The sequence below is a fragment of the Hipposideros armiger genome, unplaced genomic scaffold (assembly GCF_001890085.2).
Source record: "Hipposideros armiger isolate ML-2016 unplaced genomic scaffold, ASM189008v1 scaffold_1490, whole genome shotgun sequence".
Classification (NCBI taxonomy): domain Eukaryota; kingdom Metazoa; phylum Chordata; class Mammalia; order Chiroptera; family Hipposideridae; genus Hipposideros; species Hipposideros armiger.
Genome location: NW_017732840.1, coordinates 19655 through 43457, shown reverse-complemented (window position 1 = coordinate 43457; position 23803 = coordinate 19655). Strand labels below are relative to the sequence as shown.

At 48.7% G+C, this 23803-nt stretch overlaps 1 protein-coding gene across 1 annotated transcript in view; it reads left to right on the top strand.

The window, feature by feature from the left end:
* ALDH1L1 (aldehyde dehydrogenase 1 family member L1) overlaps positions 1 to 23477 on the top strand; it is a 115307-nt gene extending 91830 nt beyond the window's left edge. Inside the window, exons 14-21 of the mRNA XM_019634079.1 lie at positions 3056 to 3161; positions 4884 to 4971; positions 11440 to 11533; positions 13982 to 14081; positions 16771 to 16869; positions 19414 to 19579; positions 21878 to 21983; positions 23237 to 23477. Coding sequence (XP_019489624.1) covers positions 3056 to 3161; positions 4884 to 4971; positions 11440 to 11533; positions 13982 to 14081; positions 16771 to 16869; positions 19414 to 19579; positions 21878 to 21983; positions 23237 to 23462 — 985 coding nt within the window. The 3' untranslated portion in view covers positions 23463 to 23477. The remainder of the gene's footprint in view (positions 1 to 3055; positions 3162 to 4883; positions 4972 to 11439; positions 11534 to 13981; positions 14082 to 16770; positions 16870 to 19413; positions 19580 to 21877; positions 21984 to 23236) is intronic.
* Positions 23478 to 23803: the final 326 nt, after the last annotated feature.

Sequence of the window (23803 nt, the reverse complement as noted above, 5' to 3'; positions counted from 1 at the left end):
CTGGCCAGGGGTGACCTTGGGAGGGAGGAGAGTTGCCTGGGACACAGGCCCTGCCTCGGTCAGCACCTTTTGGTCATTCCCACCCGCTCCGTACCCCTCACAGAGGGGAAGCTGTGGTCCACCAGCAGGAGCCTCACATCCCCGCAGATGGTGGCCAAAGGCCCTCAGCTTCATCGGGAATGTGGGAGTGTTTTGTAAAGAGTGTGTACTCAAATGTCACTTGGGTCGGTAACACTGAGTACAGATGGACAAACCAGATGCTGAAGGACAGGCCTGCTGGTGAGGGAGGTTCCTGTCGGGGAGGGTGGGCTGTCGGGGAGGGTGGGCTGTGGGTGCGGGAAAACGTCTCCTTCAGTCCACAGGGAGGGGGTGAGGCTGGGGGCAGGTGGCACAGGCTCCAGGGCAGGGGATCCCCAGGCCAGGCCAGACAGCTTAAGCTATGGGGAGAGGAGGAGAATGCTTACCTGGTGCGGAGAAAGAGCAAAGGTCAGCTCTTTGTGATGTTCAGAAAATGTTAGAAAAGTTATGTTTGGCCATCTCACTGCTCCTCTCGGTGTCTTCCAGTAGCTCCCAGTGCAGCTGAAATGAAATCAAACTCCTGACTTTGACCATATGCTCACTGGGATCCTGATGTCCCTGACGCCACCCCTTCACTGTGTTTAGCCCTGCTGGCCTCCTCGTGAACCCTGGGTCCCTCTACACCCATGCTGCCCTCTGTATATTCACACCAACACCTCCCCCAGCCTTCAGTCCCTCAGCTGCTGGTCATCCAGTTGTCAGCTGTGTGGCAACCTCCTCCTCTAGACCAGTGCACCAAATTGGCCTACTCTCTAATCTGCAATTTCATTTTGTTCTCTTTATGGCACATGCCACCCAAACTGATGCTGCTGCACTCTTAGGGCACACTCAGAGCATTCCAAAAATGTTTTCAGAAGGACAGGGCAGTGGCTCCAACCAATGTGCACAACCAACTCCCCTGGCTAGTGCCCCAGTGACCTTAAGAGTGAGGCCATAGCTGCCTCACCCCTCACTTAGTTATACATTGGCCCAACCTCTCCCGGTGCCAAGGAGCTCTCTTTAGTGAGAAAAGGGTGTCACTTCCCATCATCCAGGCACACTGGACAGAACACTGGAACAGGCAGGAGTCACCGCATTGCAGTGCCTGAGGATGTGGAGCACAGCAGGGCTGTGGCTGGGAGGGGCGGGCCTCAATACTGGGGGAGCCAAAGCCATAAGGTTCCCCACTAAGAAAGGTCATCAGGAATAAACGAGGCCCAGAGGCTAATGAAAGAGCGGTCTCACCACAGCTTGGTCAGTGACGTATTCATCCCGCCCCTGTGTCCCATGCGCCTGCTAGCTTTGACCCCATGTCAAGGTCCGCTCTGTAGACCCCCCCAGTCCCAGGGGGTTGGCAAGTGTAGGAGTTTGCTGGGGCCGCCGTAACAAAGATCTAGGAGGCTCAAACAACACACTGGTTGTCTTAGCATTCTGGGGGTGAAAGTCCCAGATCAAGGTGTCATTGGCAGGGTTGGTTCCTTCCAATGTCATACGGGAGAATGTGCTCCAGGCCTCTCCCTAGCTGCTGGTGGTTCTCTTGCAATCTGTGGTGTAGCCTGACTCTGTCTTCATGTTCACATGGAGTTCTCCCTGTGTGTATGTCTGTGTCTTCACTTGGTGTTCTCTTCATAAGGACAGCAGTCATATTGGGTTAGGCACCCAGCCTACTTCAATAAGACCTGATCTTGACTAATTATATCTGCCACAACCTTATTTCCAAATACTGAGGTTCTGAAATTAGGGCTTCAACCTATGAATAGGGGGCAAGGCACAAGTCAGCCCATGACAGTGGGACTTACTTCTCTGACATCTTTTCTTCTCTGGAGTCCCCCACAACCCAGCCCTTTCTCTTCCTGATGACCTCACCACTTCCCTGGGAACACTCACTCTGGTCCCTACACCAGTCTTTTCTCTTTTATTCTGCTGAGTGTACATGGCGTGAGAAGATGACTCTCCTAACTCCTCAGCACGCCCCATCACTCCCAGAATGATGTGGGGGCCACTAAGCCAGCCTTTGCACGTGCCCAGCCCCCACCTCCCTCCCACTCTGCCTGTCTGCACTCTCTGTGGCTCCTCACTACCCATCATGCCCTGGGTTTTTGCACACGCTGTCCAATTGCCTAGGTTCCACTAAGCAGTCATCTTTTTGGGAGCAATTTCTGATGGTCATGGTGGTCATGAAGATACTGATGATGATGAAACCAATAGTTGTATAGTCAGCACGTGGCTCTTGCATTCACTAGCTCCTCTAATTATCTGACACTCATGCAGAGAGGTGCTGTTATGGCCCCATTTTACATGGGACAGAAGAAGGTATGGCAACATGCCTGCTGGGACCACGAGTGTTGTCATCAGGTCCCCCGGGACTGTGGGGCAACCTCCTCTCCACGAACACACTACCCTGACAGAGGCTTTCTCTTCAACTGAGGGGTAGCACTACACTGGGTGCCACCTCTTAATGCAAAGCAGGCAAACCTTCTCAGGCCTCCTAGGCTGACTCCATGCTTCTCCTCTCCACAGAACTGAGCCCTGGCCTCACACCCAGGAGTATCCTCTCCCACGTCCTCCTGGCCCACTTGTCCCTGGATCCTGTGCGTGTCCCCCAAGCCTGCCATGTGACCTCAGACCCTCTCCCAGACCCTGCTAGTTGCCAAGGTTCTTATCCATGGCTGCCTGCTATCACTTCTCTGATTTTCTGGTGCTACATCCTACCAAACTGTGTCCCTAGACTGGCCTCATAGTTGCCATCAGAAACTGTCCAGTGTCCCATGCCATCATGCCCTGCTGGAAAGAGGGACTCCTGCCAGACTGGATACACTGCCCCGTCAGGGCCCAGGAAGGCAGGCAGGAGCTGCCTTCCGCAGGACCTTTGGTGCCATATCAGGAAACTTGACTTTGTAGTGGATAGCAGTCCTGGGAGAAAGGAAGAAGCTGGCAGGTCCACTGTGGGCACCCAGGCTGAGTGGAGAGATGAAGGCCTGCTTTTTCTGTATGGCAGGGTCTGTGGCATTGTCATCCCCTGGAACTACCCCCTGATGATGCTCTCCTGGAAGACCGCTGCTTGCCTGGCTGCTGGGAACACAGTGGTGATCAAGCCTGCCCAGGTGGGTGAAGGCAGGGCCTGTGGGTTATAGAGGGTATGGAGAAGGATCCTGTAAGGAAGGGGTGAGATGGTCTTTTGGGCCCTTTGCCCATGCCAACCCTGGTTTCTCTTCAAGGGAGGAAGGGGACTGCTGATGAGGACCAGTCTACTGTGGGCCGCGCTCACAGTGAGCAGGGCTGGCATGCAATAGTGCCAGCCGTAAGAAGACTTCATGTTCTTTCAGCCACGGAGTGGCTGAGAAAGGATAACTGCTTGTGTTTGCATCTGCCTGATGAGCAGAGTCAGGGATTTCCTCACATATGCCAGCACCCCAGATTTCGGGGATCAGAAACCCTACTTGGTGCCCCTGGCCCTGGCCCTGTGCTCTGAGACAGTCTGCAGTGGTCTATTAGTAAAGCTGGTGCCCTGGTTGCCTATTTGGCTTTAGAAACCAAAGTCCTGGAGGGAAGTGGGGTGAACAGTGGGATTTATGCCTCCACTGCCCCAGCCCCTCATAGAGAGGGCATAGAGGTGGGATGTCAGGGGTTGCTCATGCAGGCTGGGAGGGCCTGAGCAGGGTCCCCCAGGGGTGAGGACACCCCACGCCCTTCATGAGCCTCAGCTTCTTCACCTGTGCATTGGCAAAACAGCCCCTCCCCTGCCTGCCCCTAGGAGGGTTAGGAACTGAAGACGAATGCTCCAGAATGTGGCTCTGGATAGTGTTCCCAGGAAGTACCCCAATCCCTGTTTCTTCGGGGGCAATTTGTCCCTCCGGGTATTAACATAATAATAAAAAACAATAATGATAGTTGATATTTATAATATTATAGTGCTTGGAGTTAGGCCTCCTTGAGCATTTTAATGTATATAACAAATTAATAGTAATTTACATGCATTTGCTTATTTAAGCATTACAACAACCCCCTGAAATGACCCCTAACCTCCGCCTTTTTGTATGTGTGTGGGGACCTGCTAGCAGGTCAAGACAATTGTCCCTGGAAGATCCCCACTAGCCTGTTGCCTTTAGGAACACCTGGACCCCACTCCCAGGGCAAACACACCACAGATTTAGCCGCTCATCCTGAGGCCTAGCTGTGGGTGGGGCACAGGCTTACCTTGGCAAAGAAAGTTACCTGGGCCAGAAATGTATTCCCTCTTCCCAGAAGGAGACCAATTGTTGGTTGGTCAAGGGCAGGGCGTGGCTTCCAGCAGTGGGGCAGTCATCCACATCAGAGTTGGACCCTGTAGCTCTAGGTCCTCCCTGGGCTGAGGTGCTGCCAGAGGCCAGCAGGTAGACAACTAAGTCAGCACCACAGCCAGAGGAGGAAGCCAGTTTTTCTGAGGGGACAGGGAATGGGTGTGCCCTGCAGCCTTCTGAGTAGGAGGCCCTGCTGGGCAGTCCTTGGGACTCTGCACTCCCTGAGGGCTAAGTGTAAATGGGAGGCAGGAATGAATAGGCAGGAAAGGACCCAGGCCTGGCAGAGGGGCTAGAGCCCTGCCAGGAAAAGGTGCTAGAAAGGTACCTGAGGTTAGCATGCCCTTGTTCCCAGGCTTCCAGTGGGAGCTGTGTGAGAAGCTGGCTGAGTTGGTGGTATCTGCTATGGTGAGGCATGAACATGGCTTCACCCAGGGGTCTTCCTGCCATAGCTGCCTCTCCCTGCTTGCGACCTATGCTGCTCGGAGAGGATGGCAGAGTCCCACTTCCCAATCCCTCCTGACCCAGTCCTCTGTCCTACCTCCTTAGGTGACCCCACTCACAGCCTTGAAGTTTGCAGAGCTGACCTTGAAGGCTGGCATTCCCAAGGGTGTAATCAACATCCTTCCAGGATCTGGTAAGGGCTATGGATGGGGGCATGGGCATGTGGGGGAGCCTGGGCTCCAGGAAGCTGGAGATGCACTTGGTCAGAACAGGGCCTGCTGCATGATGTGCCTTGGCAGGTGTGGAACAACTGGCTGCGGAGTGGGTGGGATGACCAACCTGATGGTGGAGGAGGAGGCCCCCCTGTTGTTTCTGATGAGAAGTCTGCGGGTTAATGAGTCATTTTTCTCTTGCTGCTTTCAAAATTTTCTTTTTATCTTTCACCATTTTTACTATGATTATCTGGGTGTGTATCTCTGCATTTATTTTACATAGAATTCATTAAGCTTCATGGATGTGTAGATTAATGCTTTTCATCAAATTTGGGAAATTTTTGGCCATTATTTATTCTAATTCTTTCCCCTGCTTCGTTCTCCTCTCCTTCTGGTACTCCTATTATGAATATGTTGGTGTATATAATGCTTTCCTACTTTACTCTGAGGCTTTCTTCATTTTTTCTTTTCATTCTTTTTTCTCCCCGTTCTTTAGATTGCATAATCACTATGCTCAAATTCACTGATTCTTTATTCTCCCAGTTCAAAGTACTTGTTGAGTCCCTCTACTGAATTTTTCATTTCAGTTATTGTACTTTTCAGTTCCATAATTTCTACCTGGTCCTTTTTTAATTGGTGAGATATCATGTCCAGCGTGACAAGGGCTGGGAGGCTCGAGGAGGGGCTGGAATGGGTTAAGAAATCACTGAGAGTCAAAAGTAGAGTTTCTGCAGGCCAGGGGTCTAGTCTCTGCAGACCGAGAGAGAGAGCGAGCCCTGGTACTGGAGGGCATAAAGCTTTTATTTACAATGGTCACAAAGAGGTCAATTTGAATATCTATACCCAGTTAATTGATTCAATTAGACCGGCAGCTGCTTCACCGAAACTCATTGTGATCAAGCAAGAGTTATGCTTTCACACATGCTTATGATCCCCCGGGTGGCCTCAGCATTCCCAGACCACCGGATAAGGAAGTTTTACCGAGATCACTCCCTCGGGTCTCAGCATTCCAAGACACTCCCTTATGACTTCAAAGGATCAGTGCGCAGGAGCATTTAACCGGCAGCTGCAAGGTGACAGTGAGACACTGTCATCACAGCTTCCTTTAAGCACTGTTTCGTTTAGTTCTTTCAACATATTTATAATGGCGGCTTTGAAGTCTGTCTGTTAAGTATGACATCTGGGCCCTCTCACGGTCAGTTTATACTGCCTGCGCTTATTTTTTCCTGTTTCACACTTTCCTGTTTCCTTGCATGCCTCATAATTTTTTGGTTAAAAACTGGATATTTACATAATATATTGTACCAACTCTGGATACTGATTCCCTTCCTCCCTTTCCAGAGCTTGTTTTTATTTGCCTGTTGATTTGTTTTGTGACTTGGCTAGACCAGTTAAGTGAAGCTTATTTTCCCTGTAGTATTAGCTGGTGATATCATCCCTCAGAGAGCACAGCCTTGGGCATGCACATCACCCTAGGATGAAGCAGCTTTGGCAGGTCTCTCATTGGCTGTCTTTTCCCTGGTTTCTCTGTTAAGCTGTCTGCCTCCTTTGGCATCACACCCAGCTGTTCAGCTCCACTACTGCAGAATGGTTGTCCTATTGTTTTCAGCAGTGCTCCAAGGCACAAATTGCTCTCTAATCTGATCCAATTAGATTTGGGCCCCTTCACAGGGGTAGTTTTCTAGGCCAGCCTTTGAGGTTCTTAGCCAGAAGGGCTCTTCCCTGGTTCTCTCTGCTAAACTAACTGACCTGTGGTTTACCTTATTGCTGTCATTGTTTTGAATAAAGTCAGTTCCTTTGCGAAGTGTTTTGGAGCTCTCTGTCCTTACCGAAAGCTTCTCCCCTTGGCCAAAATCTCCGAGACACTACCTCAGGTGCTGGTTCCTCTGAGGGAGCTGGGATAGGTGAATGAGGTCCCAGTAGACCCAGCCTGCTTCATCTATAGTAGAGCCTACACCTTTTGAGTGGGGGCTGGGTGGAAGACATACTCAACAAGAACTGAACCTTTGAAACTCAGAGTTGGAGGAGATGAGGAAAGCTGATTGCCTGCTCCTCCTGGTGAGATTCCATATCCCTGGACTTGTTGCTGGAAGAGAGGAGGCCCTGTCTTCCTGGCCACACCTGCCTGGAATAGAGCTTCTAGCAAGATGGAGGGAGAGGGGAGATATGAAGCGAGAGAATGGCTCAAGTTCAAGTGCCGCCGATTCTCACTGTTCTTACTGAGATTTAGTAGATTTCCTTGAATAAATGTTTATCTATTAGCTGTATCCCCCTAGGAAAATTTCTAGAGAATTTAAGTGGCTGTTATTTAAATGATTTTCACCAGCTATGGTTGTATCCCTGGGAAATTGCCCACCGGGCTCCTCATGCTTGCTTTCCAGAAGTGTACTCCTACCTTATAACTTTTGAATATATTGTATTCATGTTTTTATTATTAAGTAATATATAATTGTATATTTGATCTCCTCTTTGACCCAGTAAATCAGGAGATTTTTTTTTTAATTTTCAAATAATTTTTTTGGTCTAAAATTTTGTTCTTACATTCTAGTTTTATTACCTATGTCATGATCAGAGAATATAGCCTGCATTTTAGTTTTCTGGGGCTGCCATAACAAAGCACCACAAACTAGGTGGCTTAACAGCAGAAATTCAGTCTCACAGTTCTAGAGACTGGAAGTCTAAGATCAAGGTGTTGGCAGAGCTCTGCTTCCTCTAAACTCTCCAAGAAAGAAGCCTCCCTTACCTCTTTTTAACTTATAGAAGCATCACCCTGATGTCTGCCTTGATCTTTACATGGCATATTTTCTGTGTGTGTGTCTGTGTCTGTGTCCAAATTTCCCCTTTTTATAAGGGCATCAGTCTTTTTGGATTTGAATACACTCTAGGGACATCATTTAACTAATTACATCTGCAACAACCTTATATCTAAATAAGGTCACATTCTGAGGTAGGGTGTTAGGACATCAACATATGAATATTTTAAGGACACAATCCAACCCATAATAGCCTATAAAAATTCTTCTTTCTAAAATGGAGAATTTCTTTGTGATCTGATATGTAATACCTTCTTGTAAATATTTCTTGGATAGCCTAAAATAGTGACATTATTATTATTATTATTATTATTATTATTATTATTATTACTAAATAGACATTATATTTTTCAAAGCAATTTCAGGTTCACAGCAAAATTGAATGGACAGTATAGAGAGTTCCCATATGCCCCTTGTCCCCAAGCATGTGCAGTGTCCTTCATTATAAACATCCTGCATCAGATGGTACATCTCTTACAACTGACAAAGCTAAATTGATGCATCATTATCACCCAGAGTCCAAAGTTACTTCAGGATTCACTCTTGGTGTTGTACTCGTATATCCTATGATAAATGTATAATGAGACATATACACCATTGTAGTATCATATGGAATAGTTTCACTACCCTAAAAATCTTCTGTGTTCCACTTAATCATTTCTCCCTTCCCCCAACCCCTGGCTGCCAATCTCACTGTCTTGATAGTTTTTTCCAGAATGTAATATAGTTGGAATCACACAATATGTAGCCATTCACATTGGCTACTTTCACTTAGTGATATGCATTTAAGGTTCCCTGCTCTCTTTTTGTGGCTTGATAGCTCATTCTTTTTAGTGCTGAATAATATTCCATTGTCTGGATGTGCCACGGATTATTTATCCATTCACCTACTGAAAGCCACTTGGTTGCTTCCAAGTTTTGGCAATTGTAAATAAAGCTGCTATAAACATCTGTATGCAGGGTTTTGTGTGAATATAACTTTTCAGCTCATTTGGTTAAATACCAGGGAGCGAGTTTGTTTTATGGTATGTTGAGTATCTTTAGTTTTGTAAGAAACTGCCTAACTATCTTCCACAGTGCTTATTCCATTTTGCATTCCCACCAGCAGTGAATGAGTTGTTAATATTTTGGATTTTAACTATTCTCATAGATGTGTAGTAGTATCTAAGTTTTGTTTTAATTTGCATTTCCTTGATGACATATGATGTGAAGCATCTTTTCATATGTTTGTCACCTGTATATATTCTTTGCTGAGGTGTCTATTCAGGTCTTTTGCTAATTTTTTAAATTGGGTACTTTGTTTTCTTATTATTGAGTTCTAAGAGTTCTTTGTATATTTTGGGTACCAGTCTGTGGTATATATATTTAAAGCAACTGTCCCACTGCCAACCTTCTGAAATGGAACCTTCACAGGTACACCTAGGCACATGCAGTTTTATAAGCTCAGAGGCAGGGGAGCAGTAGAGATGGAGCCACTGGGTGGGTGAAGGAGCCCAAGACTGGGTGATTGATGGGGTGGGGCAGGAATGTGTCAAGATCAACTCTCAGTTTCTTGGCTTAAACAACTGGCTGCAAGGAGAGGTTATTTACTGAAATAGAGAACCTGGAGGAAGAGTGCGTCTGGGGAAAAATTAAGAGTTCAGTTTCAAGTATATTGAATTTGAGAGGCTGTGAGACATTCACGTGGAGGTTCTGAGCAGACAGAGGAGTGATAAATGGATCTGTATTTCAGAGGAGCTTGGCTTGGAGATACAGATGGAGAGGATGATGTGCCTGAGGATGGCATTTGAAAAGGTGAGCCAGGGTGAGAGCAGCTGTGATGGTGTGACTTGAGAAGAGCAAAGGGGGGCCCAGGATAGAGCGAGAGGCGCTGGGTATTTTAAAGTTGGGTAGAAGAAGAGCAAAGGGGATGGAAAAAGAGCAGTCAGAGAAGTAGGAGACAAATTAGGAGAATAGAGAGTCCGAAGCCAAAAGAGGAAAGAGACATAAGCAGCGAGAGATTACATTTGGGGAGAGATGATGACGAAGCCTCATTGAAAAGGAGATCTGAGGGGCCGGCCGAGTGGCGCGATGGTTGGGAGCTGGCTTGGGACACCAGAGGGCCCTGGTTCAGATCCCACATGTGAGGGCCAGTGACACTGCCCTCTACAAAAAAAAAAAAAAGAGATCTGAAAGGTGAAGAGGAACTAACCACCTTGGTGGGCAGGGTATGTGCAGGGCTTGGGGTGAAATGAAAAGGCTATGGAGTAAGAGGCAGGTAAGGTGCCAATCATTCCAAACAGGTGGAGCAGCGAATGCGCGGGCTCTACACACCTGTGCCTCCACACCTAGGATCTCCATGCCTGGGGCTCTCCTGGTCAGGCTGCAACCCTAATGAAGGCCTTTTGGAGTCTGTGATGCTTGGGCAACACTTGTCTCCACAGCCAGGCCAGGCAATCCTTGAGTCTCTGTTGGCAACCCTGGAAGAGCTGGAAGTCTGGGTGCCTGTACCCTTGGTGTCTACCTTGATATGTTGAAAGCCACATGCAGATTGTATGAGTTTGCTTGGGCTGCTGTAACAAATACCATGACTGGGGAGCCTTAAGCAACAGATATTTATTTCCCACAGTATTGGAGACCGTAAATCCAAGATCAAAGTGTAAGCAGGGTTGGTTCCTTCTGAGACCTCTGTCTTGGCTTGCAGATGGCTCTGTTCTCCCTTTGTTTTCACAGGACCTTTCCTCTACATGTATCTGTATAATCTGCTCTTCTTATAAGGATCCCAATCAGATTACTGGGATGCTTTAGAGATAATGACCCTGATTGGATTGGATAATGACCTCATTCTACCTTAATTTCCTCTTTAAAAACGCTGTTTCCAAATACAGTCAGTCACATCTGAGGCATCAGGGCTTCAACATATGTCTGATGGTGGGGCAAAGGTGTAATGGCCACCATAACAAGAAGATATCTCAAGACCAACAAACAAAGCAGGCAACTCCATAGAATATAACGATTTATTATAGGGTAATTTATTTACAGGAAGACTAGGTTGGAGTGGAGGAGATGACCCAACAATTCTGCTCAGATTATTCTCCACTAACAGACCGCTGTTACCGTACTTTTTTTTTTGTTATAGTATAACTTGGGTACTAATGACTGACAGGACAAAGGGACAAAGAATGAAATAGCACCAGGGACCATACCTCCTGATAGTCTTGTGATCGATGATTGTTTGTAATCGATACTATTACCGGTTTGATACTTATCTCGGTTGTGATGCCATTCAGCTGTTACTAACAAACATATTTATGGCTACATTTTAAGGAACACAGATAGTCATCAACTAGAAAGCTTTGATGTGCTTACTAAGGACAGTGAGGTTGGTCAAAGGTCACAGCATGGAAGAAAAATGAAATGAAATCCAGGACACAGAGATGGAGTCGGTTTTACTCACATCCGTATCTATGCAATATGGATTTTGAGGAAATACAGTTCTGTCCTTAACAGGGAACAAGGCCCAGTGGCACCAGGAACGCAGGACACATCCCAGGGCTCTGGCCTTGGGGTGGACATGTGAGGGGTAATGGGACTAATGCCTCCCCACCCCAGCACCATGGAGGCCACCTTGACTCTCCCGCCTACTCCCATCCACAGGCTCATTGGTTGGCCAGAGACTCTCAGACCACCCTGATGTGCGGAAAATTGGATTCACAGGCTCCACAGAGGTGGGAAAGCACATCATGAAAAGGTAAGCGGTTGGGGTATGTGAGAGAGGCCACCACTGCCCCAGAATCTGTGGCTCTGGTCACAGCTTCTAGATATGGACAGTGCTGTGTGTGTGCTCGATCCAGCTTCTCAAGCCTCTGTGAGTGCTGCGGTTCCTGGAGGCTGGGTCAATGCAGGTTATTTCAAGTGTGTGACAAGCCCTTGGTAAGGCCGGTGGTGGCTGCTCTGTGGAGCTCACTTGGACCAGTGAGGTGCTAGAGCCATGTGTGGCTGCTGCGTGCTTAGAATGGAGCGGCTCTGAATTGAGTTGTGCTGGGAATGTAAAAGACACACCAGATTTTCAAAGTGTAGTACACAAAATAAAGCATCTCATTAATAATTTTTTATATTGGTTACAAGTTGAAATGATAATATTTTTTTATTAATTGGGTTAAATTAAATGTATTAGAATTAATTTCACCAGTTTCTCTTTAGTTTTTTTTTTCCTTAGTATGGCGACTAGAAAAAAGCCATTACATATATGGCTAGTATTGAGGGTTTTGTTCTATTCTAATGGAGGGCACTGATCTAAGACATCCTCTAACTCTTATTCCTTCTACTTTGGCCTCAAACCGAAACTGACTGGGGTTGTGTTCCAGGCTCTGTCACTAATTCATGATGTGACCTGGGTCAAGCCCTGACCCTTCCAGGCCTCAGTTTCCCCACCAGTTCAATCAAGGTAGTTTATAGGCTCAGTAATTCCGGTCTGTGTAGCTGATGAGCTTGGAGAGGTAGACAGGGCCAAATCCCAGGGCAGCAGCTCACAGCCCTGGCTGCTCCAAGACAATCACCAGATGCCTAAGCCCCACCCCACTGAAGCTGAATTTCTGGGGTAGGTCTTGGGTATCTGCACTTTGAGTGATGAGTGCAAATAGAAAGCATCTGAGGGTTCTTCTAAGCCTGCTGACTTACAGGATCTCTAAGGATACATGACCACCCATTTCTGTCTCTGCTCCAAGGGTCACATGTGTGGGGAGTCCAACTATGGCATGACAATTCCACAGGGAGAAAGGCTTCTCTTATATTAAAACAATGTCTCTTTATTGTAGCTCCTAATGCAGAGCAATGCTCTTTCTCCCTGGGACACTACTGCAGCCCCTTACCCCACACTCCACAGGCCTTTTTGTGGCCCACAAGTTGGGGTTCACACTCCTCAGCCCTGCACACTCCCTCTAAAACAGCCTGGGCTGTGACCACTTCCTCAAATGGGCACCACACTTGTGCCGATTTCAGTGGCTTTATGTGACATCCACTTTTGGGTCAGAAGCCACGGCCAATGTGGTTGGTGGATTATGTCTTTAGGGTCAGTAGAGGCTGATGTCGCAGCCTGTGAGTGAGCCAGGTGGGGCTGCTGTGATTCATTTTGAGTGCAGTGGAGAAAGCCTTGGGGTTGAAGAGGGGAAGTCTGGAGATAGCAATGAACTCATGGATGAACAGACAGATGACAGAGCAGGGGATGTAACTGCAAGTAGTCACAACAGTTTATTTACCTCTTCTGATTCAAAAGCTGGCCAGTCTCCCCTGTGGTATGTAGGTGAAATTCACATCTGAACATGTGTGCACAAAGTCCAGAGGAAAAAGTCTTGGGAAATGTCCACTCTAAGGACTCCAGGGAAAGAGGGTTTGGGTGGGCAGCATTCCATGGCTCTGCAGCTGCTGTTTTCCTGGATCCTCTCCAAGCCCCTGTAGCTGGTTCCTGAAACAGGGGAGCCCTCCTCCTGAAGTCAATCCTGAACAAGGAATCCCCCACCCTGTGCCCAGTCCACTGAGTGTCCTTTTGAGGGTAGTATCAATAAGTCCATTTTGTTTCCACTAATACAGTGTGCACAGGACCCCCAGCTACTCTCTGTTTGCACCCATCACTAAAAATCTGAGGTGCGAAGCCCCTATGGCACTGCAGCTGCCCCACCTAGGGGGTGCTTCTGTATTGACCTATTGGTTCGACATTTATTGAACACTGCCTACATGACCAGACAAATGCCAGTGCCCTGCTGGGGCTTAGGCTCTGGTGGGTGGGGTCAGACAAATGCACCATGGTACACAGGAGCATACGTTTTATAAGGAGCTGTTAGGGCAGGCACCTTAACAAGGGACTTCGGAGCAGAAGCCTGAGAGGTGAGGAATGAGTTGTGGGGAACTCTGAAGAAGGAGTGACTAGGAGGGGGACAGTGAGAGCAAGGCCCTGAGGTAGGGTGCGGTTGGCTGTTGGAGGAGACATAGTGGGAAGCCAGTGAGTGAGGGAAGGTGAGAGGGAGTAGCTGGTAAGTGTGGGGTGGGAAGTCACTGGGCTTGGTCTCATATGGGGCTCCCTCCAACCCTTGCTTGCTCTTTCAAGTAAAGCATGCTTTGGAGTTGCCCTTGGACCCCTCCACCTAGAGCCCTGTGTCCCTATCTCCCATGGACCCAACCCCACCAACACTGTTTCTTTCAGCTGTGCCCTGGGTAACGTGAAGAAGGTGTCCCTGGAGCTCGGTGGGAAGTCGCCCCTCATCATCTTTGCTGACTGTGATCTCAGCAAGGCTGTGCAGATGGTGAGGGCCAGCCTGGGGGGAGGTCAGTGGGAGTGGGACAGCAGGAGGCTTTCTCTGATTCTACAGTCAGACTCACACATTTAGCCTAGACTGTAGTGTCATCACAAGCATATGAGTTCTGACAATTAGATTTGCAAACTCATCCTAGAAAAAGCACTACATACCTCATTGCTGAATATCACTACGGTCACCTTTGAAGTACTCCCCTTGGGAAGCTATGCACCAACACCAGTACCTAGTCCACCCTTCAAAGATATTTTGGAACTCTTTTTCTGGAAAGGCCATCAGAGCTGTTGTCGTATTACCCTTAATGTCCTAAATGTCATCCAAATGTCTTCCTTTCAATATTTCCTTTATCTTCGGGTAAAGAAAGAAGTCACTGGGGGCCAGATCAGGTAAGTAGGGAGGGTGTCCCCATACAGTTATTTGTTTACTGCCTAAAAACTCCCTCGCAGACAGTGCTGTGTGAGCTAGTGCATTGTCATGATGCAAGAGCCATGAATTGTTGGCGAAAAGTTCAGGTCATTATTGTCTAACTCTTTCATGCAGCTTTTTCAGCACTTCCAAATAGTAAACTTGGTTAACTGTTTGTCCAGTTAGTACAAATTCATAATGAATAATCCCTCAGATATCAAAAAAGGTTAGCAACATTGTTTTGACTCTTGATTTGGACTGACAGAACTTTTTTGGTCGTGGAGAATTGGCTGACTTCCATTGTGCACTTTGATGCTTTGTTTCAGGGTCATATTGATAAACCCATGTTTCACCACCAGTGATAACATGGCCCAGAAACATTGTCTTGCCTCTCCAAAAGGTCTTGGCAAACTTTGACTCTCCTTTGCTTTTGTTCACTAGTGAACTCCTTTGGTCCATTTTTGCACACAGCTTTCTCATGCCAAGATTTTCAGCTAAGAATTTCCCGTTTCTCTATCAATGTCTACTGAGTCTGCTATGCTTTTCAGTCAGCTGATGATTTTGATGCACAATTCAAAGAATTTTTGCAATGCTTTTGTTGATTCTGCACATTACTGGCTTCCCTGACTTCTCTTCATCAGTGACGCATTCTCTCCCCTCAGAAAAACATTTAATCCATTTGTACACTGCCATTTTCTTCATGGCATTATCCCCATAAACTTGGACAACATGTTCCTGATTTAACTTCCACTCTTGCCAAGTTCAACAAGAAATTTAATGTTTGTTCATTGCTCTAATTCAAGCTCAGACATTCTCGCAATAGCACACAAAAACACGCAACAACAATAATGAACACCACTCAGCAAGACACCGCCACATGTCGACACAAACACAGCTGTAAGACACTGATAAACCAGGATTATGAAACTTTATAGAGCTGTTTGTACAGTGCTGCCAATGGTGGCAAGTTCGTGAACTTAATTGGCAGACCTTGTAGACTGGCAGGAAAGAGTCTTGGGACAAGGAATGACATGTGCCCTCTAAAACCGCCTTCCCAAGAAGTTTCATAACTGTAAGAATAACTGGAGTCAGCTTCATGGATTGGGAAACATTCTGAAATCGACACTGCAACCTTTCCTATGTAGAAAAGCAAAGCAAAACCCTGGACACTTGGGCACAACCCTACCAACAGTGAAACCCCTCAACCTTGGGCCATGTCCACACTTGCCTAGCTCTACCACTGACTCACTGGGAAGTCTTGGGCAAGTTCCTTAACCTTTCTGGGGCTCCATAATCTCACCTATAGGATGGGAAGATTAGTATACCTACCTCCTATGGTTGATATGGGGATCATAAGCTACTATGTCTGAAGGACTTAGAACAGTGGCTGCACATGGCAGGAGCTGTGTATCAGTTGTTCTTACATTAGAACTACTGTTATGCTTCAGGCCCCTATCCACTCCTATGGGAGCAAACCAGTAAAGCCCTGTTCATCCAGGTGCCCAGATATATCCCTACCCCATCTAAGTCCTGCTGTGCTTTGAAGGATGATGTGACACCCAGCATGGACATGAAAGGGAGTCCAGTCTCACTAGATGGGGAAACCAAGGGCAGCCAGTCCATCAGCCCAAGGGTCTTGGCCCTGGAGCTGAGGCTGACGCTGCTGGACCGAAGGCCCCGACCATGACACTGGGTGGTGCAGGTCCAGCTTTCAGGAGAACCAGGCTTGACCAAGAGCAGCCAGGCTTTCTCTCCTTCCCCAGCCCCTACATAAGGTTCCCCAAGTCCATAAAGCCTTAGAGCACATTTATTCTGGACTCCTGCCAGTTCCCTCCAGCCTGAGCTGGCACCCTGTCCCTTCCAAGACTGCCTGCCTTTGCCCACTCTCTATTCCCTGCTCTTTGCTAACAGGCTTTCCAGGCTCAGCTCCAAGGATGTGGGCTCTGACCCCTTTTGAGTCACCCTAGGGAGACTGCTCCATGGGTGGGGCCTTCATGCTCACCCTGCTTCACTCCCTCTTGTCCTCCACTCTCTGCAACATGGACACAGGCCTTGTCCCCTAGGGGCAGGTCACCCTTCGCCTGTCCTCTTGAAGTGATTAAGGAATGAGTGGCGTACATGTGTCCTGCACTGTCTGGGCTTGCCCTCCTTAGGAAGTCAGGACATGTGCATTCCTCCCTTTTCCTATACAAGGGGGTACCAGGGCCCAGTGGGAGTGGGGCACCGGTGCCCATCACAGTGGCTATAATCCAGCATTCTTGTCGGTTTACCAAAGGGGATGAGCTCTGTCTTCTTCAACAAAGGCGAGAACTGCATTGCAGCAGGCCGGCTTTTTGTAGAGGACTCAATCCACGACCAGTTTGTACAGAAGGTGGTAAGTTCTGCCACAGGGTCTCAGAGCTGCTGGTGCACCAGGTTAGTCACCTGGGCTGCGGGGGCTTGGGCCAGGTGGAGTCAGGCATCATTCACCTGGGGCGGGGAACCCTCGAGGAGCTGTATCAAGTCTTCACTGAGTTTTATTATAGTAGCAAGAAATAGCAACCCTGCAGCTCAAATTGACATAACTTAAAAGGGCCTGTCTTAGTTAGGTCAGGTCCCTGCAGTGGAGCCTAAGCCAGGAATTCATGTAGCTTACTAAGGGTGAGCTCTCAGGTGAAACCTGGAAGATGTGAGGGACCAGGAGAGAACAGGGACTGAGGACTTGGTCTCAGGTGACATCCAGCCTTGGCCTGACCACGGACAGGAGCTCTGGAACACGAATGACACCATTCAGTTGTACCCTTAGAGTCAGGGGACCAGGCTTTTGTCCCTTGTCAACTGTTGTTGACTATGGCCTGTCCACTGGCTAGAGGAGGACACCTCCTGTCAGCTCCTGGAACCTGTCAGCAGCCACCTCTCACAACTGCTGCAGGGTGTGTGCTCACAAGTAAAGGGGATGAAGCAGGTTTCTGACAGCATCTCCTACATTTGACAACGTGGATCCAGACAGGGAAATCACGTTTTCCCCACCAACTCTGTTGTAAAAAGCTGTGGGGAAGGACATGACGGGTGTGACAGAGTCTCTGTTCCATCCCTGATCCATTCAGTGGTCGCAGGGTTTGGGAAGCTCTGGCTCAGCTTCAAGCATTATCTCCCTTCCCCTTCATGTCATGGAGAGCAAAATCCAAAACCAGTGGATATGAGAGGGGGTGCTGGGGGCATAACCTCCATGCGAAAATTTAAACAAACTATATTTAGGAAGCCAAAGCGATGAGAGTGGGTCTGGGGACAGGGTAGAGTGACTGTTAGGAAGGAGTTTCTGGAGAAGAAGATCTTGAATAATGGTTAAAAATATGAAAGGCAGGATATGAAAATAGGAAACAGATTTTCTATAAGGGAGTGTAACTGTTTTCCGTGTAACAAACTACTCCAAAAACTAGTGGCTAGGGATAACAACTTTTTGCACAGCCCACAGTCCTGTGGGTTGACAATGTGGACACCAGTCCAAGTTCACCTGAACTTGCTCACACATCTGCGGTGAGTTGCCAGGTCAGCTGGAGCACTTGGTGGCTGCTCTGAGTGGCTTGTTTCTGTTCCCTCAGTCCTTCATTCTGAAGTTTGTGCCCAGGCACATGCAGGGCCTGTTCCCGGACTCCCAGGAGTGAGACTGAAAGTGTAAAGGCCTCTTGGAGCTCATTCAACTCCACTGGAAGAGGCAGGGCTCGGAATCCCAAATACAGGGAGTAAGCTGAGCATTCAGGAGACTCAGCAAGGTTGTTCTTGGTGGCCTGGGGAGACAGGGGAGCAGTTGGGTGGCCAAGCTGGAGCAGAGAGGGGAGCAAAGCGCAACTTGGTGCCAGTTTGGGGACCCTTCAGGACAGTCAGGAGAGCTAAGGGGCCCTGGTAAGAGGGCAGAGGGTGGCTCTGGGGTCAGGGGGTGGGGAAGTTTGAGTTTCTCCTGCATCTTATTAGTCCTGGCTAGGTATGTGGAGCCTGCCCAGGAGCTCAGTGGCCCTAGCCACGAAGGAGGAGGCCTTACTGCAGCTACAATGAGGGCAGAGCTGACCTTGTTTGGTCTTAGGAAACCAAGGAAGGAACACAGGAGGGAGGTAACAAAAACAGGATCGGCTGGCTCTAGCCTGGAGCCCTGAATACCTGACGTCTGCCACCCACTGGTTATGTTCACATACATTCCTTTTCATAGCACAGCATCCCATACCCAGATCTTTTCTGACTTTCCCCATCCCAGCCCCAGAATCATCAGATAAAATCTGGAACATCCCTTGAGGAAACCCAGGCCAACTCTAGGCAGCAAAGCCTAGATCTTTTTGTATGTTGGCCAAGGCAATGGGGAGGGCTTCCTGGAGGAGGGGGCCTTCAAGCTGGGTTCTGAAGCAAGCAGAAGAAGTAGGGGCAAGGGTGAGTGGACTCAAGGCCCAGGCCCCTCCACTCCACTCAGTGTCTGTCCCACTTGTCACCAGGACATTGCACCAGGACTGGTATTTCCCCACTCCCCCACCCTCATCCCATATCTTGGAGTCCCTGGACAAGCCTTCTTTCAGCTTCTTAGTCTGTGAAGCTGGGTGCAGCACCAGTCTAAAGACACACCGTGTGCTCCCCCCGCCCCGATTTCCCCCACTCACACATACACCTGCTTCTTTTTTTCACTCACTATATCCCTGCACAATCGCGTTTCCCAGTGCATCTGACACTAGGTCCAGGTTTCCTTATATGTAACATACATTTTGGTTTCAGCCTGGAAGGCAGGTTGGGAACCAGAATATGGAACTCCCTGAGTGCCAGAAACTGACACGTGCACTTTCTTCAGGAGCCAGTGGTTAGTCACCAAAAATGCAAATGTGGGAGGGGAGGTCAGGTGATGAGCAAAGTCAGAAACTGTGGCACCTGACTGAGACCTGACTGGAAGGACTTTCCACAGGTAGAAGAGGTGAGGAAGATGAAGATTGGCAACCCTCTAGACCGGGACACCAACCATGGGCCACAGAATCACCAAGCCCACCTGCGGAAACTGATAGAGTATTGCCAGCGTGGTGTGAAAGAAGGGGCCACGCTGGTCTGTGGTGGGAATCAAGTCCCTCGACCAGGTAACTTGGAGCACTCCTGGCCCACTTGGGTAAACTGAGGCAGGAGGTAGCATGGCCTGTGGTCTTTTACCCAGCTCTAACTGGAGGTACCTTGGATGAAGTGACCTTGGTTATTTGGACACCTGCCAGACCAGGTGTGGGTCTGGCAAGGTGAAGGCACCAGGGCTGAAAGCATAGTCAGTGCTGGCTTAATCTGTATTGCAGTGGACTCTGACTTGCCACTAACATCACCACAACCTTGACCTTCTTTCTTCCCATGGGTTCCATGGCCCTGGATTCCATGGCTTTCCTACCTTTCACCAGAATTTCTCAGCAGTTCCTCTACTGGGAGCTCCTTCTCCACTTGTCTCTCTTTTTTTTTAAGCTGAGCCATCCTGCCACCTGTTGGCAGCTCAGCAGCTGCTCAGCTCGGGCCAGGCATTGAACCGCTGTTGCTCAGAGCTCAAACTCTTGAGTGAGCTCTTAACCAACTGAGCCACTCGGCCGGCCCTTTCCACTTGTCTCTTAAATGAGGGTATATCCCCAGGTCTGTCCTGAGTTTGAGCACTCCTTATGTTAGACACTTTTCCTGGAGGGTCTAACCCTATGCAATGTCTTAGACCCTCCCAAATATCTGTCCCCAAGGCCCCTCCTCACTCAAAACTCCTGAATACCCAGACACCTCCACCTACATGTCCCCCAGGTCCTTCAAAGGTACCAAATCCATCACATCATCACAGTGTCCCCAGACCCAACCTGACCCCAGACATACACAACTGCCTCTCTAGAATCTTCCATTTCATCAAGTCAGCAGAGCCAGAAGAGCGGGAGTGGCAGGTATGGATTATTTGAGCTGCTTCCCCATTAGACTGCCTGCACCAGGGGGACAGGAGCCATATGTCTCCGCTACACTGTTAGGTCCTTCGTGCCAGCTCCAAGCCTCATACCAAGCCTGAGTTAATGTGATGGAATAAAGGACAGAAGAACAAATTCTAGACTCCTCTCTTTTCTTGACCCCCATACTCTTAATTATTTACTTAAAGCTCTGAAATCTAGAAATCTTTCTTGCCTCTCCTGTATCCATGTCACCATAGGGCCAACTCTTCGAATCTTGTCTTGCCTGGACAGTCATGGTGGCTTCCTGCAGGACCCATTGAACTCTGCTAATCCTTTACTTATGCAGTTGTCAGAGGTTTGGTTATGTCTCCCCTAATGTTGGAACAATTTCATTATGACCCATCATCCTGCAACAGCAAGCTCAAACTTCTTAACTTCCCACCAGGGGTCTTTCTTGATGTGTCTAACTTGCTTGCCTTTGACCGTACTCTGGCCATGCTCAACTCTCCCTCTGAACATGATTCTTGTTTTATTGCTCTCTGTGCACTTGCCATTTCTCTGCTTAGTGAACACCTCCCTGGTTTCCCCACCTGGTGAACTCATTATCCAGCTCAAATGACAGCCAGGCAGAGGCCATCACTGTGTCACAGGTGCTCCTGGACCCTCATACCTCGACAGAGTTCTATAGCCACTGTACTGCCACTGTCTGCCTACCGCTTTCACAGCTGCCACTTGACTGGGGGTTCCATGAGGCCAGAGTTCAGGGGCTTATGGGAGAGAGTGAAATGAAGGCATTGTTCAAAGAGCAATTTGGGGATGCAGCACCAAGGAACTAGGAACAGTGGGGAACCCTCACTATCACCACCTGACCTGAGGGAAAAAAGGAGGGAGCAGAATTCCTGGGACCTAGTGAGGGCAGAACTGTAGGATGGGTGCTGCCTCCTAGTGGCCAAACCCAACTGGACCAGAGGACGCGGGAGCCTGGGCATGCAGTGCTGGTGGTGGGGCCCAGAGCAGGGCGGAAGAAAAGGAAGAAGGGAGGCAGTCCTGGGAGGTCCTTTCCAAGGCTCCTCCTCATCACCACGCCCAGGGGCCAATGGCGAGCCATCTGGGAGGAGGCTGCACCACCCAAAGAATCCAGATAGGTTTTTAGAAAAACTCAAGTCTTTTTTGTGATCTTGAGCTTCGGCATTGGCCTTGGACAGACTTGGATCCAAATGTCAGCTCTGTTACAGACCAACTCTAAGCCTCATTTTCCTCAGCAGCATTTAACTGAAAGGGTTGTGAGGCTCACATGAACTCATATGTCTAGGGCAGGAAAGCCACCCACAGTATATGGCATCTACCACACAGATGTCACGAATTGCATTGTTGAAGTGAGATGTGTGCATGGTGGCTGGTGGGACCCAACATGGACAGGGAGAGGCTGGACTACTGGAGGATGGCTTTCTTGAATGCCACGGACCTCTGTCTCCTCCCCAGGTTTCTTTTTCCAGCCAACTGTTTTCACGGACGTGGAGGACCACATGTTCATAGCCAAGGAGGAGTCCTTTGGGCCCATCATGATCATCTCTCGGTTTGCCAACGGGTAGGGAATCCTGCCTATGTCTCTCAAGAGCCTGATTCTTTCCCAGGTGTTACTGGGGACTTCACATGAGCTTTGGGGACAGAAGAAGAACCCAGATGGGGTGGGGGCTGTGGCTAAAACCTGTCTGCCTGCTAAGTCCTCATCAACCACTAAGAGGAGGAGAGCCCCAGGGGACTGGCAGGGCTTTGGGTTCCACTGTGAGTGTCCTTTGTGTCTCTGGATGTCTCTCTTAGTGTGTTGGTATCTTTCCTAATTGTCTACTGATGTGTAATAAACTACCCCAAAACACAGTGGCTTGGAATAGCAATAGTTATTTATTTCACTAATGAATATACAATTTAGTTAGGGTTTGATGGGTCCACCCTGCCTCTGCTCTGTGCCATGTCTGGCCCTAGTCAGGACATCTGGAATGGCTGTCTTCCAGTGGGCTCTGGGCCACCTTACAGGTTCTCTGCCCCATGGCAGCCTCAGGGTCTCTGCTCTGCACCCGGCTCCCCCACAGAGGCTGAGTGCAAGCTTCAAGGCTCTTCAAGATCCATTGATCAGCCTCAGAAAGCCCAGACCTAACTTTCATCATGTCCTGTTGATCCAGCAAGTTACAAGACCAACCTGAGTTCAAAAGAAGAGGAATTGGACTCTGTGGCCATACCGATCTACCACAACTATTTTTATGGACTATTAGTTTTCAGAATAGAACCTTTGAGAAGATGACAAAATGGCACTTCAACCTAATACACTATACTTCCAACTGTCAAAATAATATCAAAATTATCACTACATGCTGATTTTTATTAGAATAATTTGCCATCTTCCAAGCAAATATTGTGCTAAGTCTTCAAGCCCATGATGTCTGAAGCAGGGATGTCCCAGAGGTGGCTCCCTGGGGAATACTCAGTGCATGTACCTTTCCATGTGTTGTGGGGACCCCACTTGCCTCCTTCTGGGCTCCCATCACCCTGTCTGTAAAGTGAGGGGCTCGCCCTTGATAACCCAAAGGGTCCTTGTGGCCATCTGTGTGCAAATTCTACTCTGCTCTTTCTCCTCTCTTTAACTCTGTCCTCTTCTCTCTGTTGCCCTGTCATCTCTACTCTTGCTGTAGGGCTGGAACATTTCTCCTCAGAAGGTCCTGAATGATGGGGAACTTGGAGGGGGCCAAGCTCCCCTTTGGGGGAGGTGCAGGTCTCTCTGACTCCCAAGTCCAGGGCTGCTGCCCAATTCTCCTTCACCAACTTCTTCCTGGATTTTCCCTGCAGTGACGTGGACACTGTGCTGTCTCGGGCCAATGCCACAGAATTTGGTCTGGCCTCTGGAGTCTTCACCAGGGACATCGGCAAGGCCTTATATGTCAGTGACAAGCTGGAGGCAGGCACCGTGTTTATCAACACATACAACAAGACTGATGTGGCTGCTCCCTTCGGAGGGTTCAAGCAGTCTGGATTTGGCAAAGACCTAGGTAATCTAATCCTAAATATCTGTTAGAGGCCACTTGGTGCCAGGTTCTGTCCAAGGGGTCAGGCATGTAGCATTGACGAGATGGTGCTCACTTCATACTGGAAGGGGACAAGTGATAATTAAGGCAGTAAACAAGATCCTTCTAGAAAGTAAAGAGTGCTGGGAAGCAGACAAGACAAAGGGATGTGGGTGAGGACACTGGGAGAGCAAATTTAGCCTGGAGCCAGGGAGGGCCTCTTTGAGGAAGTGGCACCTACCCTGAGACCCCAGTGGTGGAAGGAGCCAGCCATAAAGACCTGGGGGGAGGTGTTCCTAGAAAACGGAATGGCAAGTCCTGAAGGAACCAGCTTTGGTCTTGGAGTCACAGA